Source organism: Ceratotherium simum, chromosome 33 (assembly GCF_057802395.1).
Source record: "Ceratotherium simum simum isolate JZ-2026a chromosome 33, ASM5780239v1, whole genome shotgun sequence".
Taxonomy (NCBI): Eukaryota; Metazoa; Chordata; class Mammalia; order Perissodactyla; family Rhinocerotidae; genus Ceratotherium; species Ceratotherium simum.
Window position 1 is genome coordinate 2,967,628 of NC_141932.1, and position 27,599 is coordinate 2,995,226.

Sequence of the window (27,599 nt, forward strand, 5' to 3'; positions counted from 1 at the left end):
CACCGGCCTACATAACTGCTGTTAAGATTTTGTGCCCCTTAAGATGGTTCTTTCAGACATGAGTTGGCCATCTTCCCCCTTGCTAGCAAGCTGTAATAAAAAGTCCTTTTTTTCCTACCACCTTGCCTCTTGCCTATTGGCATGTCTTGCGGAGAGCAGAAGACGCCCCCTTGGGCGGTAACAAGTCCTTGGAATATGTTGCTAATAAGCATGAGTTTTATGCCTGAGGCCTTGGGTCCCACTGTATCAGTTTGACCAGATAACTTATGCTAACAATGTGACTCGTAGTGAATGGTGGGTTTTGTATGCCCACATTTGTATGCCCAGCTCCCCCCTCCCCCGCCTCCGTCTCCCACCAATGAGCATCCATGGTCAGTCACATAGGTACCGCATGCCTCAATGGAAACCCTGAACACTGAAGCTTGGGTGAGCTTCCCTGGTTGGCAACACTTGAACATGTCACATCTTTGCTGACAGAATCGGGTCCCCATGCAACTGCCCTGAGAGGGACACCTGAAAGCTTGTGCTTGGTTCTCCCGGACTCTCCTCCATGTGCCTGTTCTCCTTGGTGATCTTGATCTGTGTCCTTTTGCTGTAATAAACCAGATCCATGAGTTTAACTGCTTTCTGAGTCTAGTGAACCCTAGCAAACATAGGTCTCTAGCATCACGACACTGTAGAGGCCCTCCCGGCTGGGGCCACCTGCTCCCCCGCCTCCAAGTGACACTCACACACAGATCTGAAAATGAGACTAAGCCTGCAACAACACACTCTTTAGTCTCAAGTTACGCAAGTTTAAAGATGCAGGTATTATTATGATTCCATATTCTTTAATTCTCTTTTTGTTGAAGCCAAAGGCTACAAGTTTCAATAGTGGGAACAAACAGTAGATGAGAAATTATTGACATATGTGCAATGGAAATACACAGCATTCACCTGGCCATTACATCTTTATAGAAATAAAGGCAAACAAAGGGAATATTTGCAAGTCAAATCACTTGAAGACATATCTATATAGATATTGAGAGAGGGAACATCCTTTCTCATCAGATATTCTCTGTACTTGTCATTACTAAATTAAATCCTGTCTGTGATTTAACCGATTGTTTTACAATTGTTTATATATATATAAGCCTTTACCTCAAAGCTATGACATTTTTTGTTGTAGCAAACTGTATTTGTTTAGTATTTGTTAAACATATTTGAACTTACTCAACAGTTTAGTACCATTTAACTCACTGTGAAGAAGAGTTAAGGTAGCAAGCCTTAGACTGCCATCCTTTGAGCTTCAAAGTTTGCACTTGGCTGGAGTTGGGAAGCTTGCATTTTGGGAGGTTTCCATCATACCCAGAAATGATGAACGGCTCAGTGTGCCTATTGTTTGTGTAAACAATGTGGCTTATGCTGGTGACCTGCTATCATTCCGGAGATGTAGAATTTTGGTTATGTTCTAGACAAAGAGAGCCCAATAAAAACTCTGGGCACTGAGTTTCTAATGAGCTTCCCTAGTAGACATTTCAGATATGCTGTCATAACTCACTGATGGAGCTTAAATTAAACACTCAGGACTCCTGAAACATGTCTGTGGTTTCCTCTGGACTTCAGTCTTTGTGCCTTTTCCCTTGGCTGAGTTTGCTCTCTGTTCTTTTTGCTGTAATAAGTCATAGTCATTGAGTATGATAATATGCTGAGTCCTTTGAGTCTTCCTAGTAAATCATCAAACTTGGGGTGGTCTTGAGGACCTCCCACACAATCATTCATTATGACTTTTAAAGTCTTATAGATCTGACCATAAAAGCCCATGTAGAGTCTCTTCGAAGTCAACATATGTCATATACTGTGCCAACTATATTCACAGCTTTGTGTAAACACTCTGAGGACCCAAACATTGTAATAAAAATACCCTGCTGTGTGTAGCCATTCACTAAAACACACATACACTGAATGTCTACTAAGGAAAATAAAAAAGTAAAATGAACAGATCAGACAGCGGCTAGATGCAGGGATGATGAAAGAAAAATGGCTGTGAGGTGTCTGGCTTGGGCAACACGGCAGAAGATAGTGGGATTCACTGAGATGTTCTTCAGGCACCTCACACAATGCCAAGAACCAAATGCCAACCTTGGCACTTCTCTCTCTCCCCACCACCTCAAACCCAGAGATTATCTGTATTTTCTACACAGTTACAACAGGTTATGCAGCCATTAAAGAGAGTTTGGTTTATCTCACTCAACCTAAGGGGATGGCCAAGATATATTGTCAAATGAGAAAGAGGGGTTATAGCTAAACGAGCATTATTTGATCCATTTTAGTAAAAATGAATGGTGACCAGAAAAACAAAGACTCATCCTATGAGAACCAATATAGGAAACTGATAAGGGCATAGATTCTGAAGCCAGCCTAACTGGCCTCCAATCTCTAATCTCACACTTCCTTATTCCTTGGAAAATTCCCTAACCTTTCTGTGCCTCAGTTTTCTGATCTGTAAAATGGAGATAACATTACCTACCACAAAAATTTGCTGCAAAGGTTAAGAGTTGATGTGTGTAAAATATTCAAAACAATGGCTGATACATAGTAATACTATATATGCTTGCTTGCTCTTATGATTATTATGGGTGCATCCTCGTGGCAATGGCCATGGCCACGTGACATGTGCATAAACTCAGTGAATATGAATACAGAGAAGGTGTGGAAGGATGACAAGTGGGTAACAGACATGAGAAACACTCAACCTGGAGACATGGATTTGGGGAACTCTGTAGATCACTGAGAGTAAAATGCCTTGAGAGGGAATTAACTCACTCATGCCATATATCACAAGTGAGAAAGCAATGACCAAGGATGGATCCTGGGAAGCAGAATTGTTTAATAGATGGAAGGAAGACACAGGCTCTCTTTAGGAGAAAGGCAGGAAAAAGAAACCAGGACAGGATCTTCAAGTCAGAGATGTGGGCAGCAGTAAAAAGGTCCAATAACAGATTTGGGAAGACAGGTGGGGGCGCAAAAGGGAACTTTGTGAGACCAGCTTAAGTCAGGTGATAGTGGTAGAGGCCATTCTTTAGTTGTCAGTGGGGTGAGAGGGAGTGAGGGGGTGGGGACAGATGGTGGACAGAACAGTTAGACAGGGTGTGTCTGTGAGAGAAAGGAGAAAGATAGAGCTCAATGGGCTTGTGGGGCAGAAAGTGACTGGGGGTGAGACTAGAGACATGAACACAGGTATAGATTATGAGGATAGAAGGAGCTTAAAACGAAAATGTTAAAGACCTAGCAGTAGAAGTGTAAAAGAAAGAGGTCCTAGAGAATTGAAGAGTGGGGAAAATCTGTTAAACCACAAACAGGAAGAGTGATCCTGGAAGAGGAGTGACCCCTTCTCCTCTGAGGCTATTACAGGGTTTAAAGAGCTGGGGAATTGTACACACAAATATTTCCTGGAGAACATAACTGAACAATCTGTGGATCATCCTCAGTTATTAGATTTGTTAGTAGAAATATTTATGGATACCAACATAGAAGACTGCAGGCCTTCCATTCCTCCAGATAGTTTAGGATTTCTATTTCAACATCAAGATAAACCACCAGAGAGCCATGACTTTGGACTACACAGTTTTGTTTGTTTTTTCAGAGTCCTTTTTGGAATTATAAACTAGGCAAAGAAATAGAAGATGTATAAAAAAACCAAATGGAAATTAAATAATTTAAAAATTCAAAAACCAAAAGGGAAACTCAGTGGGTGAGCTCAATACTAGATTAAATATGAGAGAGAAAAGAATCAGTGAGCTCAAAGAAAGATCAATGGAAATTAATCAATCTGAGCAACAGAAAGAAAATAGACTTGGGGGGGAAAAAGATGTGAGCCTGAGGGACCTGTGGAACAACAACAAAAGATCTACCATTCATGTTATTGGAGTCCCTGAAAGGGAGGAGAAAGTGTGGGGCTGAAAAAATATTTGAAGAACTAATAACTCAAAATTTCCCAAATTTGGCAATGGGCACATACTAACAGATTCAAAAAGCTGAGCAAACACTAAACAGGACAAACCCCCAAAATTCACGCCAGGTTACATCATAATCAAACTTCTGAACTCTATATACAAAGAAAAAACACTTTGAAAGCAGCTTGCCAGAAAGGATGCATTACCGATAGGAGAACAATGGGTCAAATGCAGTAGATTTCCCATCTGAAACCAAAAAGGACAGAAGGAAATGACATGCTTTTCAAGTACTAAAAGAAAAAACTGCTGACCCCAAATCCTACGTCCCACAAAAATATCTTTCAGGAATGAAGGGACATAAAGCCATTTTTAGATGAAGGAAAACAAAAATAGCTGCTCAGAAGACCTACCCTAGAAGAAAGACTATAGGAGTTCACAAAAAAGAAAGGAAATGTTAACAGAAGAAATCTTGGGATTTCAACAAGGAAGAAAGAACAATGGAATGGGTAAAAGTAGGGGTAAACTATTCTTCTCATGACATTTGTAAAAAACGTTTGACAGTTGAAGCAAAAATGAGGATATCATCCAATATGGTGCTCGTGTATGAAGAGGAAATACTTAAGACTGGGGAATGTAAAGGGAGCCAAAAGAAGTAGTTTCTACATGTCAAAGTGCTAAAATGTTGATACCGTATGCTGTGATAAGTTATGTGTGTACAACACAATACCTAGAGTAACCACTAAACTACAAAGAAATATACTCAAAAACATCATACACATATCAAATGGAATTATAAAACTTAAAGTAACCCACAGGAAGGTAAAAAAATAACAATAAGAGGAACGATAAACAGGGAACAAACACAAAAATCACAAAATGGCAGACTTAAGCCCTAACATATCAAAAATTAAGTGTAAATGGTCTAAATATACCAATTGAAAAACAGAAATTGGTAAAGTTAATAAAAAGCAAACATGACCTGAATATATGCTATTCACGGAAACTTACTTCAAATGCAACAATATAAATAAGGTTGAAAATAAAATTATGGGAAAATATAAACCATGCAAACATTAACGAGAAATGCAGTAGTGACTATATTAATATCAGATAAAGTATACCTCAAAGAAAAGAAAATTTACAGGGGCAAAAAGGGATATTACATAAAGATAAAAGGGTCAACACACCAAGGTGACATAGCAATCCTAAATGTCTAGGCACCAAACAACAGAGCTTTGAAATACATGAAACACAAACTGATAGAGCTTAAAGGAGGAACAGATAATTCCAGAATTATAGGCAGGACTTCAACACCCTCTCTCTCAGCTATTGACAGAAATACTAGCCAGAAAATCAGCAAGGATATACAAAATCTGAATAACATCACCAACCAACACGATCAAGTAGACATTTATACAAACACCACCCAATGACAGTAGAATACACATTCTTTTCAAGCAGGCTTACAGAACATTCATCAAGGTAGACCATATCCTAGGTCATAAAACAAATCTCAACAAATTTAAATAGCTGGATCAAACGTAAAACAAACTGGAAATCAATAACAAAGAGAGAGAATGAGATACTCTAAACAGTAGGAAATTAAAACACACAATCCTAAATAATCCATGGGTTAGAGAGGAAGTCTCAAATAAAAAAATATTTAGAACTGAATCAAATATAATTAAAAGGTATTAAAACTTGTGAGATGAAGCTAAAACAGTGCCGTGAGGAAAATTTATAGAACTTAATGCTTAAACTAGAAAAATAAAAAACCTCAAATCAATAATCTAAGCAACTATCTCAAGAAACTACAGAGTGAAATACAACCAAAACAAGTAGAACAAAGAATATAAGAAAGATCAGAACAGGGGCCGGGCCGGTGGCATAGCGGTTGAGTTTGCACGCTCTGCTTCGCGGCCTGGGATTTGCCAGTTTGGATCCTGGGGGCAGACCTATGCACCACTCATTAAGCCATGCTGAGGTGGAGTCCCACATAAAGCAACTAGAAGCATGTACAACTATGACATACAATTATCTACTGGGGCTTTGGGGAGAAAAACTGAAAAAAGAGGCAAGGTTGCCAACAGATGTTAGCTCCCGGCCAATCTTCCTCAAAAAAAGAAAAAATTAAAAATAAAAAGAGAACATAGCATGGTGGAAGGATTAAAAAAAAAAAAAAGATCACAACAGAAATCAGTGAAATTAGGAACAGAAAGATAACAGAGAAAAAAACAATATAAAGTGCTGGTTCTTTAAAATAATAAATAAAATTGATAAATGTCTCAAAAGACTGACAAAAATAAAAAAGAGAGGACACATTTCCAAAATCAGGAATAAAACAGGGGATATAAGTATGAAAGGACAATAAAGGAATACTTAAAACAAATACGAAAATTTAGATGAAATGGAACAATTCCCACAAAAGAATAAACTATGAAAATTCATCAGATAGGAAACAGATACTCGGAATAGTTTTATACATATTAAATAAAATAAATACATAATAAAAAGCATTCAAAAGAAAAATCTCCAGGCCTAAATGGTTCACTGGAGAATGTTACCAAACATTAAAACAAATAAAACCAATTCTACACACTGTCTTCCAAATAATAGAAGAAAAAACACCTCCCAACATATGTTGGGAGGCTAGTATCATTTAGACACCAAACTAGACAATGACATTACAAAAAAAAGAATGAACAAAAGTAAGAAAGAAAAATGTGTATCATTATCACTCATGAAATAGAGAAAAACTTCCTCAACAGAATACTAGCATACTGGATACTGTAATATAATATATAAAAATAATTATACTCCATGACCAAGTGGGGCTTATTTCAAGGAGACAAAACTAGTTCAACATTACAATTCAAATAAATGTAACACATCATATAAACAGGCTACGAAAGAAAAAACATGATCACATCAACTGAAAGAGAAAATGCATTTGACAAAATTCAACACCCATTCACAATAACAAAAAAAATCTCAGCAAATTAGGAATAGAGGGAAACTTTCTTAATAAGAAACCTCTATGAAGAAAACCTTACAACTAACATCATACTTAACAATGAAAAACTGAATGTTTTCCTCCTAATATCAGGAACCATGCAAGCATATCCTTTCTCACTACTACTATTGAACAGAATATTGGAAATCCCAGCCAGTGCAGTAAGACAAGAAAAAAAACAGTATATGGATGGAAAGAAAGAAATAAAACTATCTCTATTTGCAGATGATATTTCTGTGTAGAAAATCCCAAGCATTCTATCAAAAAAAAAAAAAGGCTACAGTTCAGCAAGGTTGCAAGACACCAAAATAACATCCAAAAAATAATTATATTTCTGTATACTATGAAAGAGTTGTGTGAAAACTTAAATTTTAAAAATCAATGCCATTTATAATCACTCAAAAAAAAACCTAGATATAAATCTTACAAAAATTGTACAGGACCTATTATTGAAATTTATAAAACAGTAATGAAATAAATCAAGTAATACTTAAATAAATGTTGAGACATACCAAGTTCATGAATTGGAAGACTCAACACAGTAAAGATGCCAATTCTCAAAGAATTGATCTATGAATTTAACTCAATTTCTATCAAAATTTGATAAAGATTTTTTTCTAAAAATAGACAAGCTTACTCAAACTTTATATGGAAATTCAAAGTAACTAGGAGTGCTACATCAATTTTAAATAGGAAGATTAAAGAGAGAGGAATCGCTTTATCCAATTAAAAGATTTACCACATAGCTATGGCAATCAAATAAACTAATACAACGAGATCAAGAAAAAGTCTGAGTATTAGGTCTTTAAAACCACATGGAGAAAATGTTTGTTTTTTAAAAATCAAAGCCTTAAACAGTTTTAACTGGTACAATAAAATTTGCCCATTCATATGTGTATTTTTATCTCCTCAAATATAAAGGAAATATTTGACGGCTCAAGCCTTCATACTTCTCACACAAATTAAGCTCCTTAAGAGTAGAGACAATGTTTTAGAAGAAAGAAGACGTTCGGTGAAAGTTTCCAGACCTGTCCTGACACTGGACAGCAATTAATGTATATACATAACACATAAAGAGTCTAGGTCCTTTACCTCTGAAACAAAACTCTCCTCCTACAGGTAAACTAAGGAATCCATGACAGATTGCCATAGGCTTGGCAATGAAGTCTGAAAGAAACTGTATTTGCAGTTCATTTTCTCTTCTAAGTCTCTCCCTTCTTTTTTAAAAAAGAATTCCTGAGATAACACTGCAGTGTAAACTAAGGAGAACGATGTAGCTGAAGGATTTCCTAAGTGCATAGTAACATCTGGGTCTCTCTTCTGGATGAATTCTCAGATGGAGAATAAGGCTTTAGGCTGGGTCAATTTCCAATATGACTTTTTAGATGACAACTGATATCCTCCAATAGAAGGTTTTCTCACAGAGAAGAAAACTGAGGGGTTTCTCTTTGGTACGAATGATCAGATTCTGAGTAAGATGTTTCCTCTGGCAAAAGATTTTCCTCAGTGGTTACATTCAAAAAGTTTTTCCCCAATAGGAGTTCTTGGAGGTGGACCGAGGATTGCCCGCCTGTGAAGGGTCTTCCCACTTCTGTTACACTGACAGGGTTTCTCCCAGAATGAACCCTCTGATGCTGAGTGAGAGATGAGCTGCGACTGAAGGCCTTTCCACACTCACTGCACTCATACGGCTTCTCTCCAGTGTGGATAATGGAGTGTCGAATCAGGTTTGTGCTCCAGCAGAAGGTCTTCCCGCACTCGAGGCATTCATAGGGCTTCTCTCCACTGTGAATCCGCTGGTGCCTCGTGAGGCCTGACCGACGGTTAAAGGCCTTCCCACACTCCATGCACTCATAGGGCTTCTCTCCAGTGTGGATGCTAAAGTGTCGAATGAGGTCTGCCCGATTGCTAAAGGCTTTCCCACATTCTTTGCACTCAAAAGGTTTCTCTCCAGTGTGGGCCCTTTTATGCAAAATAAAAGTAGAGCAGTGGGTAAAGGCCTTCCCACATTCACTGCACACATAAGGCTTCTCCCCAGTGTGAATTCGCTGGTGCCTCTTGAGGTATGACCTGTGGTTGAAGGCCTTCCCACACTCAAGGCACTCAAAGGGCTTTTCCCCAGTGTGGATGACGTAGTGGTGAATGAGGGCTGCGCTCTCACAGAAGGCTTTCCCACACTCACTGCACTCATAGGGCTTCTCCCCAGTGTGAGTCTGCTGGTGCCACATGAGGTATGACCTGTGTTTGAAGACCTTGCCACATTCAAAGCATTCATAGGGATTCTCACCACTGTGGATGATGTAGTGTCGAATGAAACCTGGCCTATCTCGGAAGGCTTTTCCACATTCTTTGCACACAAAGGGCTTTTCTCCTGTGTGGCTCCTGTTATGCAAGACAAAAGTGGAGCGATGGGTGAAGGCCTTTCCACATTCATTGCATTTATAAGGCTTCTCTCCACTGTGAATCCGCTGGTGTTGTGTAAGGTGTGACTTGCGGTTAAAGGCCTTTCCACATTCCATGCACTTATAGGGCTTCTCCCCAGTGTGGACCATGTGGTGTTGCAGTAGGTAAGTGCTCTTACTAAATGTTTTCCCACACTCTGTGCACTCATAGGGCTTTACTCCAGAGTGAATCCTCTCATGTCGAGCAAGTAGGCGTTTCTTGTTAAAAACTTTTCCGCATTCATTGCATTTAAAGATATTTTCCTCTTCCTGAATGATGGGATCTTTACCTGATCCACATGAGTCATGGTTAAGAACAGCACCTCCCAGAGGGACTGGCTCCTGTACAATCCATGAACATACACCATCAGCTGTCCCTAAACCATCATGTTCAGGGCTCACGTTCCCAGGCAGCTTCTCCCTCTGGGGGTCTATCTCTGGTCTCAAGTGTCCTTCCTGCATTTTCGATGGCCCATCCTGATCCTTGGTTTGGCCCACCTGGGAGTCCCCTGGGGCTCCCTGTGGTAGCTGTTCCTGGAGAGAGGCTCCCTCAGACTGGGCTGGCTCACAAGTGGTAGGTCCTGTGGTCTTGGGGTTCCCTTCATCACCTGAAAGAAATCCAATACACAACAGGGCCTATTAGTAATGCCAACATAGAAGAAACAAAATCAGCATCTCAGTGAAAAAAATGAAGATGAAAATATTGCCTCTCTGTCTGCTATGTTTTGCTACCTCTGAATCCCAGGATAGCAATTTCCTTCTTTCCTGGTCTTTGGATTGTTGACACCTTGAAACTGAGAGCTAGGAGGAAAGGCTGGGTTAGGAGACAGAGTGCTGGCGAGGAAACACAGTCAATTCCAGATTGGATATTTATGCAAATATGTAACTCATTTGGGCCCCTCAATAGTTTATGCTGAAGAGATGACTCAGGGCATGGCCTGGCCACACTAGAAAGATCAACCATGGGATTAGAGGGTTGGGGTTTTGAGCCATAAGATAAAAATTAGGGCTCTGAAAAGAGATGGAAGGAGGGCAGGAGACTTAATCATGTAGGAAATGATTGAATTGTACATATATAATGAGACTCAATAAAACTCTGGACCCTGAAGTCAGGTGAAATTGCTAAGTTGGCAATACTTTGTGCATATATTACCATACATCAAAACCAGGAAGGTACTTAGTCCCTAAGGACATGGTAACTCATGTGTGGAACCCCTCCAAAAACTGAAAAACACCTGATACAGATCTAGTAGAGAAAGACTTAACAACAACCATCTTAAAGAAGCTCAGAGCTAAACGAAGATATGGAGAAAGTCACAAAAACTATGTATAAACAAAGTGGAAATATCAATGAAGAGCTAGAAAACCCAAAAAGAAATCAAAAAGAAAATCTGGAGCAGAAAAGTACAATAACTTAGGAAAAATAAACTAGAGGGATTCAAAGGAAGATTTGAGCAGGAAGATGAATCAGCAAGCTTGACAATAGGATAATGGAAATTATCAAGTCTGAGGAACAGAAGAAAAAAAAGATTGAAGAAAAGTGAACAGAGCCTAAGGGAACTGTAATACACCATCAAGCAAACCAATAAACTCATTGTGGGAACCCCAAAAAGAGAAGAAAGAAAGGATCAGAGAGAATATTTGAAGAAAAGGCTGAAAACTTCCCAAATTTGATGAAAGACATCGAAGAAGTTCAATAAACTCCAAGAGGAACTCAAATAGACTCATATCAAGAAAAATTATAACCAAACTTTTGAAAGCCAAAGATAAGGAGAGTATCTTGATAGCAAGAGTAAAGCAAATTGTCACATACAAGGGATCCTCAATAAGATTATCAGCAGATTTCTCATCAGAAACTTGAGAGGCCAGAAGGCAGTGGGTCAACATATTCAAGTGTAAGAGAAAAAAACTGTCAACCAAGAATCCTATATCTGGCAAAACTGTTCTTCAAGACTGAGGGAGAAATTAAGACATATATAAAAGCTGAGGCAGTTTGTTACCACTAAACCTGCCTTGCAAGAAATTCTCAAGTCCTGCAGGTTGAAATAAAAGGACACTAAAAAGTAATTCAACACCATATGAAGAAATAAATATCTCAATAAAGGTAAATACACGGTCAATTATAAAAGCTAGTATTATTGTAACAATGGCTTATAACTCCACTTTTTGTTTTCTACATGATTTAAGAGATGATTTTTTAAAAAAATTATTAGTCTAAAAGGTAGTATTATTGTAACTTTGGATTATAACTCCACATGTAGTTTCCTACATAATTTAAGATACTAATGTATTTAAGACAGTTATTAGTTCAAGTTTTTGGGTATACAATATATAAAGATGTAATTTTGTGATATGAACAACCGAAAGGGGTAGGATGAAGGTTTAAAGGAATATTTTTTTATGTTATTAAAGTTAGGCTAGTATAAATTCAAATTAGTGTTGTAACTTTTAAGATTTTAAACATAATCCCCATGGTAACCACAAAGAAATTAGCCATAGAGTACAAGAAAAAGGATATGAAAAAGAAATTTAAATGTTTTACTAAAAAAGTCAACTAAACACAAGAGAAGACAGTAATGTAGGAAATGAGGGACAAAAAAAGCTATAATGCTTATAGAAAACAAATATCAAAATGACAGAAGTCTCTCCATATCAGTAATTACTTTAAATGTAAATGGATGAAACAGATTGGCAGAATTGATAAAAACATGTGATACAATTACATGCTTTGTACAAGAGACTCACTTTAGATCCAAAGACACAAATAGCTTGAAAATTAGATAGAAAAAGATATTCCATGTATATACTAACTAAAAAAGAGCAGAGGTGGCTCTATTAATATCAGACAAAATAGACTTTAAATTAAAAAAGATTATGAGAGACAATAATAAAAGGTATAATACAGCAAGAAGACATAACAGTTGTAAACACTTACATATTTGACGACAGACTATCAAAATATATGAAGCAAAAATTGACAGAATGGAAGCAAGAAAGAGACAGCTCTACAATAACAGACAGAAACTTCAATATCCCATTCTCAATAATGAATAGAACAACCAGACAAAAGATAAGTAATGAAATAGAGGACTTAACCAACATAATGAACTGACTAGATCTAACAGACACATACAGAACATTCTACCCAACAATAGTATACACATTCTTCTCAAGTGTACATGGGATATTTTCCAGGATAGACTATATGTTAAGCCATCAAGTTTTGACAGATTTTAAAAAAGATATCATACAAAGTATAATTTGTTTTAGTGAAATGAAAACTTAACATACCAAAATTTATGGGGTGCAGTGAAAGCAGTGTTAAGAGGGAAATTTATAGCTCTAAATGATTACATTAAAAAGCAAAAAAGATCTCGAATCAACAACCTAACTTGACAACTTAAGGAAGTAAGAAAAGAAGAACAAACTAAACCAAAAGCCAGCAGAAGGAAGGAAATAATAAAGATTAGAGTAGAAATGAATGAAATAGAGAAGAGAAAAACAGAGACAATCACCGCAACAAAAAGTTGGTTCTCTGAAAAGATCAACAAAATTGACAAACTTTTAGCTAGAAGAACTAAGAACAAAAGAGACTCAAAGTACTAAAATCAGGAATAGAAGTGTGGACATTACTGTCAATTCCACAGAAACACATAAAGAGTATAAAGAAGTACTATGAACAACTGTACACCAACAAATTGGATAACCTAGATGAATCCGACAAATTCCAAGAAACAAAAAATCTATCAAGACTAAATCATGAAGAAATAAAAATCTGAATAGATCTATACCTAGGAAGGAGAGTAAATCAGTAATCAAAAACATCCCAAAAAAGAAAAACCCTGGACCTGATGCTTCATTGGTGAAGTCTACCAAATATTTTAAAAGAACTAATACCAGTCCTTGTCAAACTCTTCCAAAAAACTGAAGAGGAAGAAACAATTCTTAATTAATTCTGAGGCCAGTATTACCCTGATACCAAACCCAAAGACACTACAAGAAAAGAAAACTACAGACCAATATCCCTTATGAACACTGATGCAGAAATCCTCAACGAAATACTAGCAAATCAAATTCAGCAGCACATTAAAAAGATCATACACCATGATCAAGTGGGGTTTATTCCTGCAATGCAAGGATGGTTCAACATGAAAATTGATCAATGTAATACACCATATTAACAGAAGGAAGGAAAAAACCACATGATCATCTCAATTGATGCAGTAAAAGCTTTTGAAAAAATTCAACATGCTTTCATGATAAACACACTCAACAAACTAAGAATAGAAGGAAACTACCTCAACATAATAAAAGCCATATATGAAAAACCCACAGTAAACATCATACTTAATGGTGAAAGAATGAAAACTTTTCTTCTAAGATCAGGAACAAGGCAAGGATGTCTGTTTTTGCCACTTCTATTCAACATAATACTGCAAGTTCTAGCCAGAGCAATCAGGCAAAAAAAGAGAAATAAAAGGCATCCAAATTGGAAAGGAAGAAGTAAAATTATCTTTGCAGATGATATGATCTTATACATAGAAAACCCAAAAGATGCCACAAAATAATTGTGAGAACTAATAAATGAATTCAAAGTAACAGGATACAAAGTCAACACACAAAAGTCAGCTGCATGATTTCTATACATAACAATGAACAATCTGAAAAGGAAATTACGAAAATAGTTCCAATTACAATAGCATCAAAAAGAATAAAATGATTAGGAATTAATTTAAACAATGAAGTGAAAGACTTGTACAATGAAAACTACAAAATATTGCTCAAAGAAATTAAAGAATATGTAAATAAATGGAAACACATAACATGTTCATGGACTAGAAGACTTAACATAGTTAAGATACTGAGACTACCCAAAGTGATCTACAGATTCAATGCAATGTCTATCAAAATCCCAATGACAATTTTTGCAAAAATAGAAAAATCCATCCTAAAATCCATATAATCTCAAGGGACCCTGAAAAATTAAAACAATCTTGAAGAAGAAGAACAAAGCTGGAGGACTCAAAATTCCTGATTTCAAAACTACCTCAAACCTACAGTAATCAAAACAGTGTGGTACTGGCATACAGATAGACAAATAGACCAAGGGAATAGAATCAAGTGCCCAGAAATAAATTCTCACATATATCATCAAATGATTTTTGACAAGGGTGCCAAGACCATTAAACGGGGGAAAGAAGTCTTTTCAACAAATGGTGCCGGGAATACTGCATACCTTCAAGCAAAAGAATGAAACTGGGACCTTATCTAACATCATATACAAAAATTAACTCAAAATGGATCAAAGACTTAAATGTAAGATTTAAAACTTTCAAATTCTTAGAAGACAACAGGCATGGCATTGGATTTGGCAATGATGTCTTGGATATGACACCAAAGGCACAGGCAACAAAAGAAAAAATAGACAAATCAGAGTTCATGAAAATTCAAAACCTTTGTGAATCAAGAAACTATCAACAGGGCTGGCCCCGTGGCTTAGCGGTTAAGTGCGTGCGCTCCGCTGCTGGCGGCCCAGGTTCGGATCCCGGGCGCGCACCGACACACTGCTTCTCTGGCCATGCTGAGGCCGCGTCCCACATACAGCAACTAAAAGGATGTGCAGCTATGACATACAACTATGTACTGGGGCTTTGGGGGAAAAATAAATAAATAAATAAATAAATAAATAAAAAAAAAGAAACTATCAACAGAGTAGAAAGGTAAACCAAAGAATGGGAGAAAATATCTGCGAATCATACATCTGATAAGGGATTAATATCCAGGATATATAGAGAACTAAAACTCGATAACAAAAAACCAAACAATCCAATTCAAAAAGGGGCAAAGGAGACACTTCTCCAAAGAAGATACACAAATGGCCAATAAGCACAAGAAAAGAACTTCAACATCACTAATCATGAGGGAAATGCAATTCAAAACTACAGTGAGGTCCGGCCCCACGGCTTAGAGGTTAAGTGTGCGCACTCCGCTACTGGCGACCCGGGTTTGGATCCCGGGCACGCACCGACAACCCACTTCTCCGGCCATGTTGAGGCCGCGTCCCACATACAGCAACTAGAAGGATGTGCAACTATGACATACAACTATCTACTGGGGCTTTGGGGGAAAAAAAAAGGAGGAGGATTGGCAATAGATGTTAGCTCAGAGCTGGTCTTCCTCAGCAAAAAGAGGAGGATTGGCATGGATGTTAGCTCAGGGCTGATCTTCCTCAAAAAAAAAAACAAAACAAAAAAAACAGAAGGGGCTGGCCCGGTGGCATAGTGGTTAAGTTCACACACTCTGCTTCTCCGGCCTGGGGTTCTCAGGTTCGGATCCTAGGTGCGGACCTACATACCGCTCATCTAGCCATGCTGTGGCGGCAGCCCACATAAAAATATAGGAAGATTGGCACAGATGTTAGCTCAGGGCCAATCTTCCTCACACACACACACACACACACACAAAACAGAAAATAACAAAAGTTGGTGAGCATGTGGAGAAATTGGAACTCTTGTACACTGTTGGCAGGAATGTAAAATGGTATAGTATCTGTGGAAAACAGTACAGCAGTTCCTCAAAAAATTAAAAATGGAATTACTATATGATCCAGCAATTGCATTTCTGGATATATGCCCAAAAGAACTAAAATCAAGGCCTCAAAGAGATATTTGTACTCCCATATTCACAGCAGCATTATTCAAAATAGCTAAAACATGGAAGCAACCCAAATGTCCATCGAGGGATAAATGGATAAGCAAAACGTGGTGCTATATATATAAAATGGAATATTATTGACCCTTAAAAAGGAGGGAAATTTTGACACATCCTACACAACATGGATGAACCTTGAGGACATTATGCTAAACGAAATAAGCCAGTCACACACACACAAATACTGTATGATTTCACTTATATGAGGTACTTATAGTAGTCAAAATCAGACACAGAAAGCAGAATTGTGGTTGCCAGGGGCGGGGGCTTGGTAAATAAATGGGGGGGGTCATTGTGTAATGGGTATAGAGTTTCAGTTATGGAGCTGAATGGTGGTGATGGCTGCACGACATGAATGTATTTAATACCACTCAATTGTACACTTAAAAATGGCTAAGATGGGGGCTGGCCCTGTGGGGCAGCGGTTAAGTGCACACGCTCCACTTCGGTGGGGTTTGCAGCAGGTTCGGATACCGGGGGCACACAGACGCACCGCTTGTCAAGCCATGCTGTGGCGGCATGCCATGTAAAGTAGAGGAAGATGGGCACAGATGTTAGCCCAGGGCCAGTCTTTCTCAGCAAAAAGAGGAGGATTGGCAACAGATGTTAGCTCAGGGCTGATCTTCCTCACAAAAAAAAAAAAAATGGCTAAGATAAATTTTATGTTATGTGTATTTTTACTACACACACTCAAAAAAGATAATATGAGGAATGTACAAAGAAAAAAGAAATCAAAAAGAATCAAAAATCCCTACAAATCAAAAAGAAAATGCAAACAAGAAAAATAGGTATTTATCACAAAACAACATTTCAAAGAACAAAACACAGACTGGCCCAAAATCATATGATAAGATGCTAAAGCTCCTAGCAATAAAGGAAAAGCAAATCAAGACCATATGAGGTATGATTTTGTGTCCACTTGACTGTCAAAAACTGAAGTCTCATAGTATTGAGTATTGGGCAAGGTACGGGTCAAAGGAACCTCCACTCTTTCCTGGTAGAAGTGTAAATTGGTACAGTTCCTTTAGAAAACAATGGGAATTATCTTGTTAACTTGAAAATTTGCATAGCCTATAATCCAACAACTTCACCCAGAGAAACATCAAAAGACATCCCTAGTCACGTGCAAGATGACCAATACACATGAATCTTCTTGGCAGCACTGTTTGTGTGAGTGAAAAGATGTGAACAATTAAACGCCCCAGAGAGCAGATGAATACAATGTGAGACGGGAGCAGGAGCATTTTTTATTTATTTTCTTCAACTGTAAGGAACTTGAGCATATTTTATGTTGAGTAGAGAAAGGATGAAGTTATAAAACAAGCGGAATATAAGTGAAGAAAGTATTTCCATGAAAAGGTGTTTTGTAGATTCTGGTGACAGAATTGGCCGTGGCCAAGGGCAAGACCTCTTCCACTAGGTGAAAAGAGAAGCTACAGACATGAGATTCTATGAGCGTAGAAGGGTTGAGATTCAAGCAGTAGAAGGAGGTAGGCTTCAGTTTCAACAAGAAAACTTGCTGACACATTAGTGGCCATATGCCGAGACACCCGTAGCTGAAGAAGCAGTAATCATCTGGAACGAAGTCTGAGCACCTGGACTGGCTCGTGCAGCACAGAGAGCTGACCAGAGGCACAGAGCAGATGCAGAGACCAGTTAGGAGACTATTGGTACCTCCAGGGAAAAGATGATGAGAGCTTGGACTGAGAGTGTGGGAACAGATCTCACGGAGGTGGCAGAAGTGATGGATTTAGGAGACCTACATGATGTAAAACGGACAGGATTTGGGAATGGCCAGAGGCAGAGAGTGGTGGAGGGGGAGGTGTGAGGAATTCTCTGAGGCTGTATCTAGTCTCTAACCTGCTTGTATGGCAAACCATTCACTCAGACTTGGGAGGTGGGAGGAGTGAACAACATAGGGGGTCCTTGCCAGGCAGGTTGACTTTGGGTGCCTTTGAGATATTCAAGCGGAGATGTGGGACTGAGGAGAGGGCAGAAGGCCTGGGACAGACTCTGAGGGGCTGTGGAGAGAATGGACAAAGCAGCCCAAGGCACCAACAGAGAGGAGAGAGCATGACTCTGCGGTGGCACGAGTCACTACACACAATGGCCCCAGCACCCTCAGCAGTTCAGATGTGGGGCAGATAAGGTCAAATGTCACCTTGAGGTTTTACCAGTCGGGAGGGACAGGAAGACAGGGAACAAGGGAGTGCTTCTGAGATTCTGACTGACGCTCAGAGGAGGGGTGGATGGAGAAAGTGGGAAGAGGGTAGGCAGAGTGTAGCTGGAGAGAGGGACCAGGAGAGGAAGAAAGGCCCTTTCCTCACAGTGCAGAGGGACACGTGAGACACCTTCTTTATTCTGACCAATGTGACAGGAATGACACCAACAGCTTACTGTCACGATGGCTCAGAGGCTATGCCAACAACCCAATGACACAGAAGCTACTATTACTAGCATTTTCCGGAACAGAGTGAGAGTAGCAGACCACACTCACCCAACCCTTTGTTCCTCTCCTTGGACACACAGCTCGTCCTCCTTTCCCAGCCCCAGGCACCCAAGTGAGGCCAGATGCCTAGTTCCTGTCAGTGGGATGTGAGGGGACCTGGTGTCTGTGGGAGTGGGTGTGACATCTTCCCTTCCCCTCTCCAGTCTCCTCTGCCAGCTGGAGGGTGTCAGGACAACCTTAAAGCCACACGTTAACCACACAACGGACCTGGGTCCCTGCCTGCTGACCCACATGCACCTTGGTGTGAGTGAGGAAACCAGCTTCCACACGCTGAGCACCGAGATCCTGGAGTATGTCTGATACGGTAGCTAGCTTTAACTTAGCCGAACTCATACACAAACACACGATGAGATCCTGCAACTTTGCTAGAGCCACAGAGCAGGTGATCGGCAAGCCAGGCTTTCAGCCCAAGCAGTTGGGGCCCAACACAGATCTTAGCTCACACCTCTGCTCTCTGGGAGGACAGAGGGCCCCTGGGCCAAAGGGCTCCATGGCGTCCAAACCACCAGAGGCCACGACAAGAAGCTTCCCCAGGGAACCACGGCCAGTGGTCTCCCCAGGTCTCCAGCCTGCAGGCTCTCCCAGCTGCCCACACCTGGGCTCCTACCTGCACAGGTGCTTTGGGAGAGGTCTTTCTTCACTGTCCACAGCTCCTGCCCGTGCTCCAGCTGGTAGATCAGCTCAGGTCTGGGAACAGGACACCCTGCTCATGGATAAGGAAAGAGGACACACAGGGCTTTTGTGAAATGAAACAAAACCTCTCAATCTAGTCTGGGACTTCAGGATGTGGACCAGACCTCGGAATAGAGCTGCTCCCATCCACACAAAATGGTGACATGCAACCTGGAAACCATACTGCCATGGAGTTTTTATTCCTAATACTAAGTCAAAAACTAATACATAGAGAGAGTATAATCATATTCAAAAGACTGTATCAAGTAACATAAATGCATTATGTCATTTCAAATTGAAATAAATTTATGGAGTAACTTAACTGACATATTTAAAATACTGATTCTTTTCATTCAAAACAAGGTTATGTGTCTTCATTGATCTAGGTCTTTTTTTAGATCCTAAGCAAAGTTTTGTATTGTTCTTCCTATAGACCACAAGCAAAATGACAATTTTATCTTAGGATTCCCTCATAGCATCCCCAGCAAGTAAGCATTGTGATCAGCACCATTTTACAGATGAAGAAACCACGGCTCAGGCAGATAAGGTGATTTACCAAAGAGTGCAGAACTGGTGAATGGCTGAGCCAATATGGAAGCGCATGTCTAGCCATCTCTGTTCTCTATGCTGTTTTACCACAAAGCCACACAGCTCTGCTCCAGAAGGTGCTGTGTCCAGGCATGAGCATGATGAGAACCCTCACGAGAGTAACAACAGCAGTAGTGGAGGCAGGGGGCTTCTCAGCTGCTACCCTAGTCACACTAGGCACTGTTCTGAGTTCTTTTCCTAAGCTCCCATTTACCCTGGCTACAGTCCAGGCAGTAGATACTACACTACCACATTTTACCAAGGAGCTCACTGAGGCGCAGACAGGTTCAGTAACTTGTCCAGGGCCACGCAATTTTTAAGGGGCCGAGCTAGAAGTGAACACGAGGGGTCTGGCTCCGGACCCTGGTCTCCCAAACACTACACTGCGGAGGGAACAGTGAACACCCTTGTGTGGGGCCAGCAGCCTGAGACCAGGTGGAGGGTGGTGGCAAGGCCGTGATATGAGCACCAAGATTCATCCTCAGGGAACAGGGGCTGGGGGAGGGGCAGACTCAGTGACTCCAGACCTCAGTATTTCACAAACTACTAAAAAATAATAAAATTGAGACTCTTACACAGTGATATGGTCAATATGGACATTTACAGACACATCAAATATTGTCTATTGTCATCAACATTTCACAAAAAAAGGATTTTTACTACAGAAAAAATAGAGAGGACACCTTCATAAAATGAAGGTGTAGTCCTACACTGAGTAGGTAAAGCTGCATGATGGACGCACCGCAGTAGCCGAGTTTTCCTGACTTTGCTGAGGACGGGGACGCCTTGAGAATTATAGGGGCAGAGGAGGAACAGTGCCTGGAACAGGCCTGACGAGCATCCAGTGCTCCAAGGACCTGAGCAAGCTGGTGACTATTAATAATCACTTTTCTTAAAAGTGACCCACTTTTTATTCTCCTTAGATTCCTTCAAAAAGGGAATCCTGCATCACTCTGGTAAATGGGAAACTGAGTCCCCTGCACTGATGGCAGGTCACCCTGAAAATACAGCCATGCTATCAAAGTGATGTTGTTAAGGCCCAGTGGGCTCACGCTGCCTGCTCGGGGCTGTGTGCTCCCTCTATTGGAAAATGGAAAGTAGCCACACTGGGGAGTGGGCTGTTAAGATTCAGCACTGAAGCCAGATTTTTCCTCAACAACAATCAGGAGGCAGGAAAGAGATGAAATAAAGGAATGGCTTCCTCAGGGTGTCTCTCAATGCTCCTGATGAAGTGTCCGTGCGCCCTCTGAAACAGGGTTTCTCAACCTCTGCACGACTGACATTTAGGTCCAGAAAATTCTCTGTTAGGGACAAGGGGAAGGAGTGTGTGTGTCCTGTGCATATACGGATGTTTAGCAGCATTCCAGATCTCCATCCACCAGATGCCTGTAGCATCTCCATCCCAGCCGTGACAACTAAAAATGTCTCCAGACATTGCTAAGTGTCCCTAGGGGACAACATCATCCTTGGATGAGAGCCACTGGCATGGAAGTATATAAACAGGGTGATGGGAGAAAGCGAGTGTGATAGGGGAGGGGCCTCCATGAGATTTTGTGGTCAGGAAACAGCTGGTGAGGAGGCGGTGACTATGCTGAGAAGGGGCGACCATGTGAAAAGTTGAAATGCCCAAGAACACTCACCTGGCAGAGAGAACGACAAGAAGAGAGGCAGAGGCAGGTATGTGCAGGGGTGGGATGCGGCAAGAAGCCCAGCATGAGCAGAGCAGAGAGAACTGGAGGAGAGCATGTGAAGGTGAGGGATGAGCTCAGCAGGGCTACACGTTGACTTTTTACAGTCATGTGTCACTTAACGACAGGTATGAGTTCTGAGAAATACGTTGTTAGGCGATTTCATCCTTGTGCAAATATCATAGAGTGTATTGAAGAGGAACAAAATCTGCCACCCCAAAATGTCTCTCTTTAACATGAGGATTATTTTAGGTGGATTATTTTTAAGAAACAAAAGACTCCAAAAGCTTTTCTTGTTACCTTCCCCTTAACTGCCTAAAAGAATTCAGATAAAAAAACCTGTCTTGACAAAAAATAACAAATGTTGGAGAGGATATGGAGAAACAGGAACCCTCATACACAGCTGGTGGGAATGCAAACTGGTGCAGCCTCTATGGAAAACAGTATGGAGATTCCTCAAAAAATTAAAAACAGAAATACCTTTGATCCAGCTATCCCACTACTGGGTATCTATCCAACAAACCTGAAATCAACAATCTACAGAGGCTTATGCACCCCTATGTTCACTGCAGCATTACTCACTATAGCCAAGAAGTGGAAGCAACCCAAGTGTCCCTGGACTGATGATTGGATCAAGAAGATGTGGTATATATACAATGGAATACTACTCAGCCATAAAAAAAGACAAAATTGTCCCATTTGCAACAACATGGATGGACCTGGAGGGTATTATGTTAAGCGAAATAAGCCAGAAAGAGAAAGACACACACTCTATGATCTCACTCATGTGTGGAATATAAACCAACAGATGGACAGAGAAAACTGTACTGTGGTTACCAAGGGCAACGGGGGTGGGAGGTGGGCACAAGGGATGAAGAGAGACATGTATATGGTGATTGACAAACAAAAATGCACAACCAAAATTTCACAATAATCTTATAAACTATTAAGACATCAATAAAACAAAACAAAACAAAACAAAACAAAAACCTGTCTCAAGAAGCAAGCTATCACCTCAGCATAACATGAACTAGGTGGCAGACAGGCAGGAACCTAGAAAAGCCTGTTTTTTGGGCTCCCTTCTGTGTTTTTCTGTTTCTGTGTGGCCCAAAAAAACCCTGTTTTCCAAACTTTTGCTCCTGATCACCTACCTGTGAATTGCCTTCCTTCTGTTTGAAGTCCTTGCCTTCCCTGCCCCCAACATCTTTTGTCTTTAGCTGAAGATGGTATTTAAAGAGAGAGCTTCAGACATTTTGGCAAGTTACTTGGTTTTCCTGGGTTTCTCCCATGTATACATGTCATTAAAGTTTTGTTTGATTTTCTCCTGTAAATCTGTCTCATGTCAATTTAATTCTTAGAGCAGCCAGAAGGACCTAGAAGGGTAGAGGAAAACTTCTGCCTCCCCTACAGTACTTACACAAACCTAGATGGTAGAGCCTTCTACACACCTAGGCTACAGGGTACTAATCTTATAGGACCACCATCATATATGCAGTCTGTTGTTGACTGAAACATTGTTATGCTGCACATGACTGTATTTGAAAAAATTTTGTTACAAGTATCTAAATACATTGAACTTTTCCTAATTTTGTTTAATCTCTTCTCATAGACACAGATCATAATTCCAGTTCTCTAAAATAGGCATGCCTTACCCTAAGCCCTGGACATACAGCCCTCCTTTCCCTCAAACTGAGTGGTCTATGGTGATTAGCCTTACGCTGACAAACATCTAAGCTGGTGTTTCCCAACCTTGGCACTCTTCACACATGGGCTGGATAATTCATCATTGAGGGAGCTGTCTTGTCTATCGTAGGATGATGAGCATCATCTCTGGACCTGACCTACTAGATGCCAGTACCACCCCCACCCAGGAGTGACAATCAAAAGTGGCTGCAGACATTACCAAATGTCTCCTGGGAGGTGAAACCTCCAAGTGTTGAGAAGCACTTCTCTAACTTTTCTCTCTTGTGCTAGCAGAGGATCTTGGTGCTGGACTTAGGAAACCAGATATGATCGTGAAGCCCCATAACCCATAACCGAGATCACGCTGTTTAGAACAATACCTGCTGACACTGAAGGCAAAGGCCTCCTGGGGCCTGCCTGACTCACCCTCTTCCTGGAGAACATCCCAGCACTCACGGCCCTGTGAACTGGGCTGTAGGGGACACCTGAGCCAACCAGGCTCAGTCAGGTCCCTCTCTGGAACGTGAAATAAGAACCTCAGACAGAGGCCAGTCTGTGCTGGGCACTGGGGAGAGAGGTTCAGGGAAGTATGGGCTCGGGTGGCCATTCCTGCCTCAGGGATGCCCCAGAGAGCCCAGCAGCAGAGAAGGAAAGAGAAACAATATAAACATGCAAGGAAGTAGAGACAAGGAACCTGGGGGCCACAGAGGGCCGGGACTGAGGTGGCCAGTCCTGTCACAAACTCACTGAGGAGAAAAAGCCATTCTGAAATGACAGCGACATGAGCAGACCCAAAGAGAGAAGCCAGGACAAGAGACTCAGAAGCCAGGGCATAATCGTGGTGGTTCCCAGTTCCCATGTCAGTCACTCAAAGGGCCCAACCGGAAATCCTGCCTTTAGGTTCCTTACATCACTTTCTAGGAGCCAAAGGGGAACTGTTTCTTGCCCAAAGAGACACAGGGAGACCAGGCAGGAAGAGCTGAGTCTAGAAAATGACTGAAGCTGTGGGAGGAGGGAGAGAGGGCTCCTGAGGTCTTCTTGACCAGCTGAGACGGAGCCAGAGGTTGGAATGAAGGAAGTGGCAAGTCCCCCCAGTGGTGGAGTGGGGGTGCCTTACCCAGAGACACCAGGAGCCCACAGTTTTCTAGCATCACCTCCTGGTACAGGGTCCTCTGGGCCAGGTCTAGCTGCCCCCACTCCTCCTGGGTGAAAGTCACGGCCACATCATCGAAGGTCACAGACACCTGGAAAGTCAAATAGAGGCAGTAGCATTAGCCTTGGGGGTGTTGAGCAGGATCAGAGCTCATCTCTGTATCACTGGCAAAGGTGCAGAGAGATCAAGGCCCTAATCACCGAGCACCTCCTGAGGGCCAAGCTCTGTGCTGGGCTCAAGCGGGAGGCTGTCAATGCTTTGGACATAACACAATAGTGTAAGAGAGAGAAGCTTCCTATGCAGAAGCTGCTGGAAAATGACAGAAGACAATGGGAATGACATGTAGACTGTGGGATGCAGACTGTAAGTGCTCCAGGACGTCAGAGGAATGAGGAAATAATGATAATAATATCAATGATGGAAACAGCAGCAGTACCCGAGCCTCACTGGTCCTACAAGCTGCCTGCCCCATGCTGAGGGCTTCACATCAAGTCTTAAAGTACTAAAAGTCACCAGTTCTTTTTCTTATTATTTTTTATCTTTTGCCGAGGAAGATTCACCCTGAGCTAACATCCATTGCCAATCTTCCTCTTTTTGTATGTGAGCTGCCACCACAGTATGGCCACTGACGAGTGGTGTAGGTCTGCGTCCAGGAACCAAACCCAGGCCGCCGAAGCAGAGCATGCTGAACTTAACCCCTAGGCCACCGGGGCTGGCCCCAAAATCCCCATTTCTTAAGTCATCGTTTTCAGCAGTGTCTCCTGACTAAAAACACTTCATATGGAGTTTGCCTTGCTAACGTTACTCCCGCCACCATATTCTACACATTCTCCTCAATGTGAAATGTCCAGCAGATGCAGGACCACATCTCTATTATGACCAGACTTACTAATTAAACATAAACAGTTCAGCCACTCCACTCTCATATAAACAGCTTCCACTAGTGCAGATCCATAATTAAAATCTTCCAAGACATTGGCTCATGGTTTTTCACTTGTATCTTCACTGCTCACATCTCTGTGCTTTCTAGCTTCGTCCTCTCTATCAGTTTTCTTGAGTTAATATTTCTATTAAACACCTGGAAATTCCAAATAAATTAACTGGTTCATACATAGGAACTCTGCAATATTACTCATTTCTGGTGCTAGATAACCTGATATCACTGGGCACATTTTAGGCAGATAGGTAAGAATAGAAAAATCAACGAGGGCCTCAACATTGAAAACCAGATGGTATATGTTTAAATAATGAAAACTCTCTGACATGCAATCATACAGCATCCCATAAGAATGGTTAGGGGTGCACACATGGCTTTCTCTGGTTGGTCTTAACTTGGAAGTGGGGAAAAAATTAGGGAAAGAGTCAGTTATTAATCAAGTCCTGGCCGAGGGGTTGGTTTAGCCCTGGTGTAGCCGAGGGGTTGGTTTCCTGGGCAGGTTGTTGCAGGTTCTGGGTCAAAATTCTGTATTTATACGTAGTCTGCCTAGTGTCCATCCGTATATTAAGTCTCTCATGTTCCAAGACTGGAGATAAAGTGACAAGCCAGCTCCACTTGTCAAACACAAATACAAACGCAAAGAGAAATCCAGGGCCTTTCCTGACTCCCACCCCGCCCAGGAGCACTCCCCTAACTAGCAGAGAAGCAGCAACGCCGAAAACATCGTCCACTCACCCGCGCCGGGTCCCTCCACGCCGCCGCCATCACGGGACCCTGTGGAGAGAGCGGGGCCCGGAGAGGCGGCGACAGAAGCGGGTCCCGCGGGCTCAGCCGATCGCCACCCCTCCCCTGCCCTGCGCCGGGTGACCTCGGCTGACTGTCGCCCTCCCCGCTCACGGGTAGGCTCACGGCTTGTTCAAAGGCGCAGAGGTGAGTCCTAGCCACCTTTCCGCTCACTTTCGAAGAGCCGCACTGGAAGCCGCCACAGAATAGTGACCCCCGCCCCACAGCTGGCGTGGACGGAACCGTCGCACACAAATGACGTAGGCCACCAAAGGGCCGCATGTCCCGCCCCACCCCCCAACTCCGACAGCAGACCGCAGGAAACGCCCAGGTCCTGGGCCGTCATTGGCCCAGGGCCCGCCGCAGACGCACGGTGCACAGGCTTCTGGGTAATGTAGTCTTTCTCTACAAACAACGAGCAGAGGAGCACGTCCAGGAGCCGGTCTTCCTCGCTGTAAAGGACTTACCAGCTTCAGGGGTCCGTGTCAGACCCGCCTCTTCACAGTGGGCACAATTCGGGGGAACAGAGGCAGGGACGACACCGTGCATTCTATGCCCCGGGAAACCGAGGCTCAGGAGGCGGGGACCTCCGCCCGGGGTCACGGCAAGTGCAGAGGCGTGGAACCCGCCCGCGGCTCGGCTCCGGACTTCCCCTTGCGCATTATCTCTTCCCCGGATCGTCTTGTAAGGGATACGGATAAATGAGCGGTCAGAATAACCGCAGAAGGAGGACGTCGGAAGTTTCCCTCCAACACGGTGTGCGCGCACAGAGTCTCTCTTGGGCCTTCTTTGACCCAGAGCCACCTCCATTCCCTGAAGTGGGGAGGGTACAAGTAGGGGTGGCTTGGAGGAAGCCAGGACTCCAGTTTGGGCATGGTCAGTTTGAAATGTCTGTAAGACCACAAAGTGTCTCACCTGTGCACTTCAACCTATGTGTGAACAATGGGAGAGGGTTCGGGCCTGCATATATGAATTTGGGTGGTGTTAGCATTCACCGTTATTCCAAGTCATGATACTGGGTGATGCCAACAAAAGAATGATGGGAGATGGAGAAAGAAATGGACAGGGGTGAACCCTAAGTCAACCCAACATTAACTCCTTGCACACAAGAAACCAACAAAGTCATGTTAGGAATTCTAACATTCCTTCTAGAATTACAGAAGTATTCCGTTATCCATGGGGGATACTTCCCAGACCCCCAGTGGATGCTTGAAACCCCGGATAGTGCGGAACCTTATATATACTATGTTCTTTTCACTTAAAGGAAGCGCTTTATGGCTTCTCTTTGGCATATCCAAATTGCTGGCATCACCACTCTTCCACTTTGAGGCCATTACTAGGTAAAAAAGGTTATTTGAACACAAGCACTGGGATACTGAGACAGTCAATCCGATAACCCAGATGGCTACTAAGTGATTAATGGGCCAGTAGGCTATATATCAGATACACTAGACAAAGGGATGATTCACGCCCTGGGTAGGCTGAA

The 27,599-nt window shown here is 41.8% G+C and overlaps 1 protein-coding gene across 4 annotated transcripts; it reads right to left on the reverse strand.

The window, feature by feature from the left end:
• Positions 1 to 443: 443 nt before the first annotated feature.
• Positions 444 to 26,338, reverse strand: ZNF805 (zinc finger protein 805). Of its 4 annotated transcripts, none has more exons than XM_087421048.1 (4): positions 25,283 to 25,949; positions 24,358 to 24,484; positions 19,217 to 19,312; positions 444 to 9,997 (listed from the first exon to the last, which is right to left on the reverse strand). In XM_087421048.1, the coding sequence occupies exons 2-4, from the start codon at positions 24,389 to 24,391 to the stop codon at positions 8,367 to 8,369; spliced, it is 1,761 nt and encodes a 586-aa protein (XP_087277174.1). In that variant the 5' UTR covers positions 24,392 to 24,484; positions 25,283 to 25,949; the 3' UTR covers positions 444 to 8,366. The 4 variants fall into 4 exon arrangements, with proteins under 4 accessions (XP_087277174.1, XP_087277175.1, XP_087277173.1 ...); XM_004439105.3 differs by lacking the exon at positions 25,283 to 25,949 and adding an exon at positions 26,066 to 26,336 and having other exon boundaries at positions 502 to 9,997; XM_087421049.1 differs by lacking the exon at positions 25,283 to 25,949 and having other exon boundaries at positions 24,395 to 24,460.
• Between the last annotated feature and the right edge of the window lie 1,261 nt (positions 26,339 to 27,599).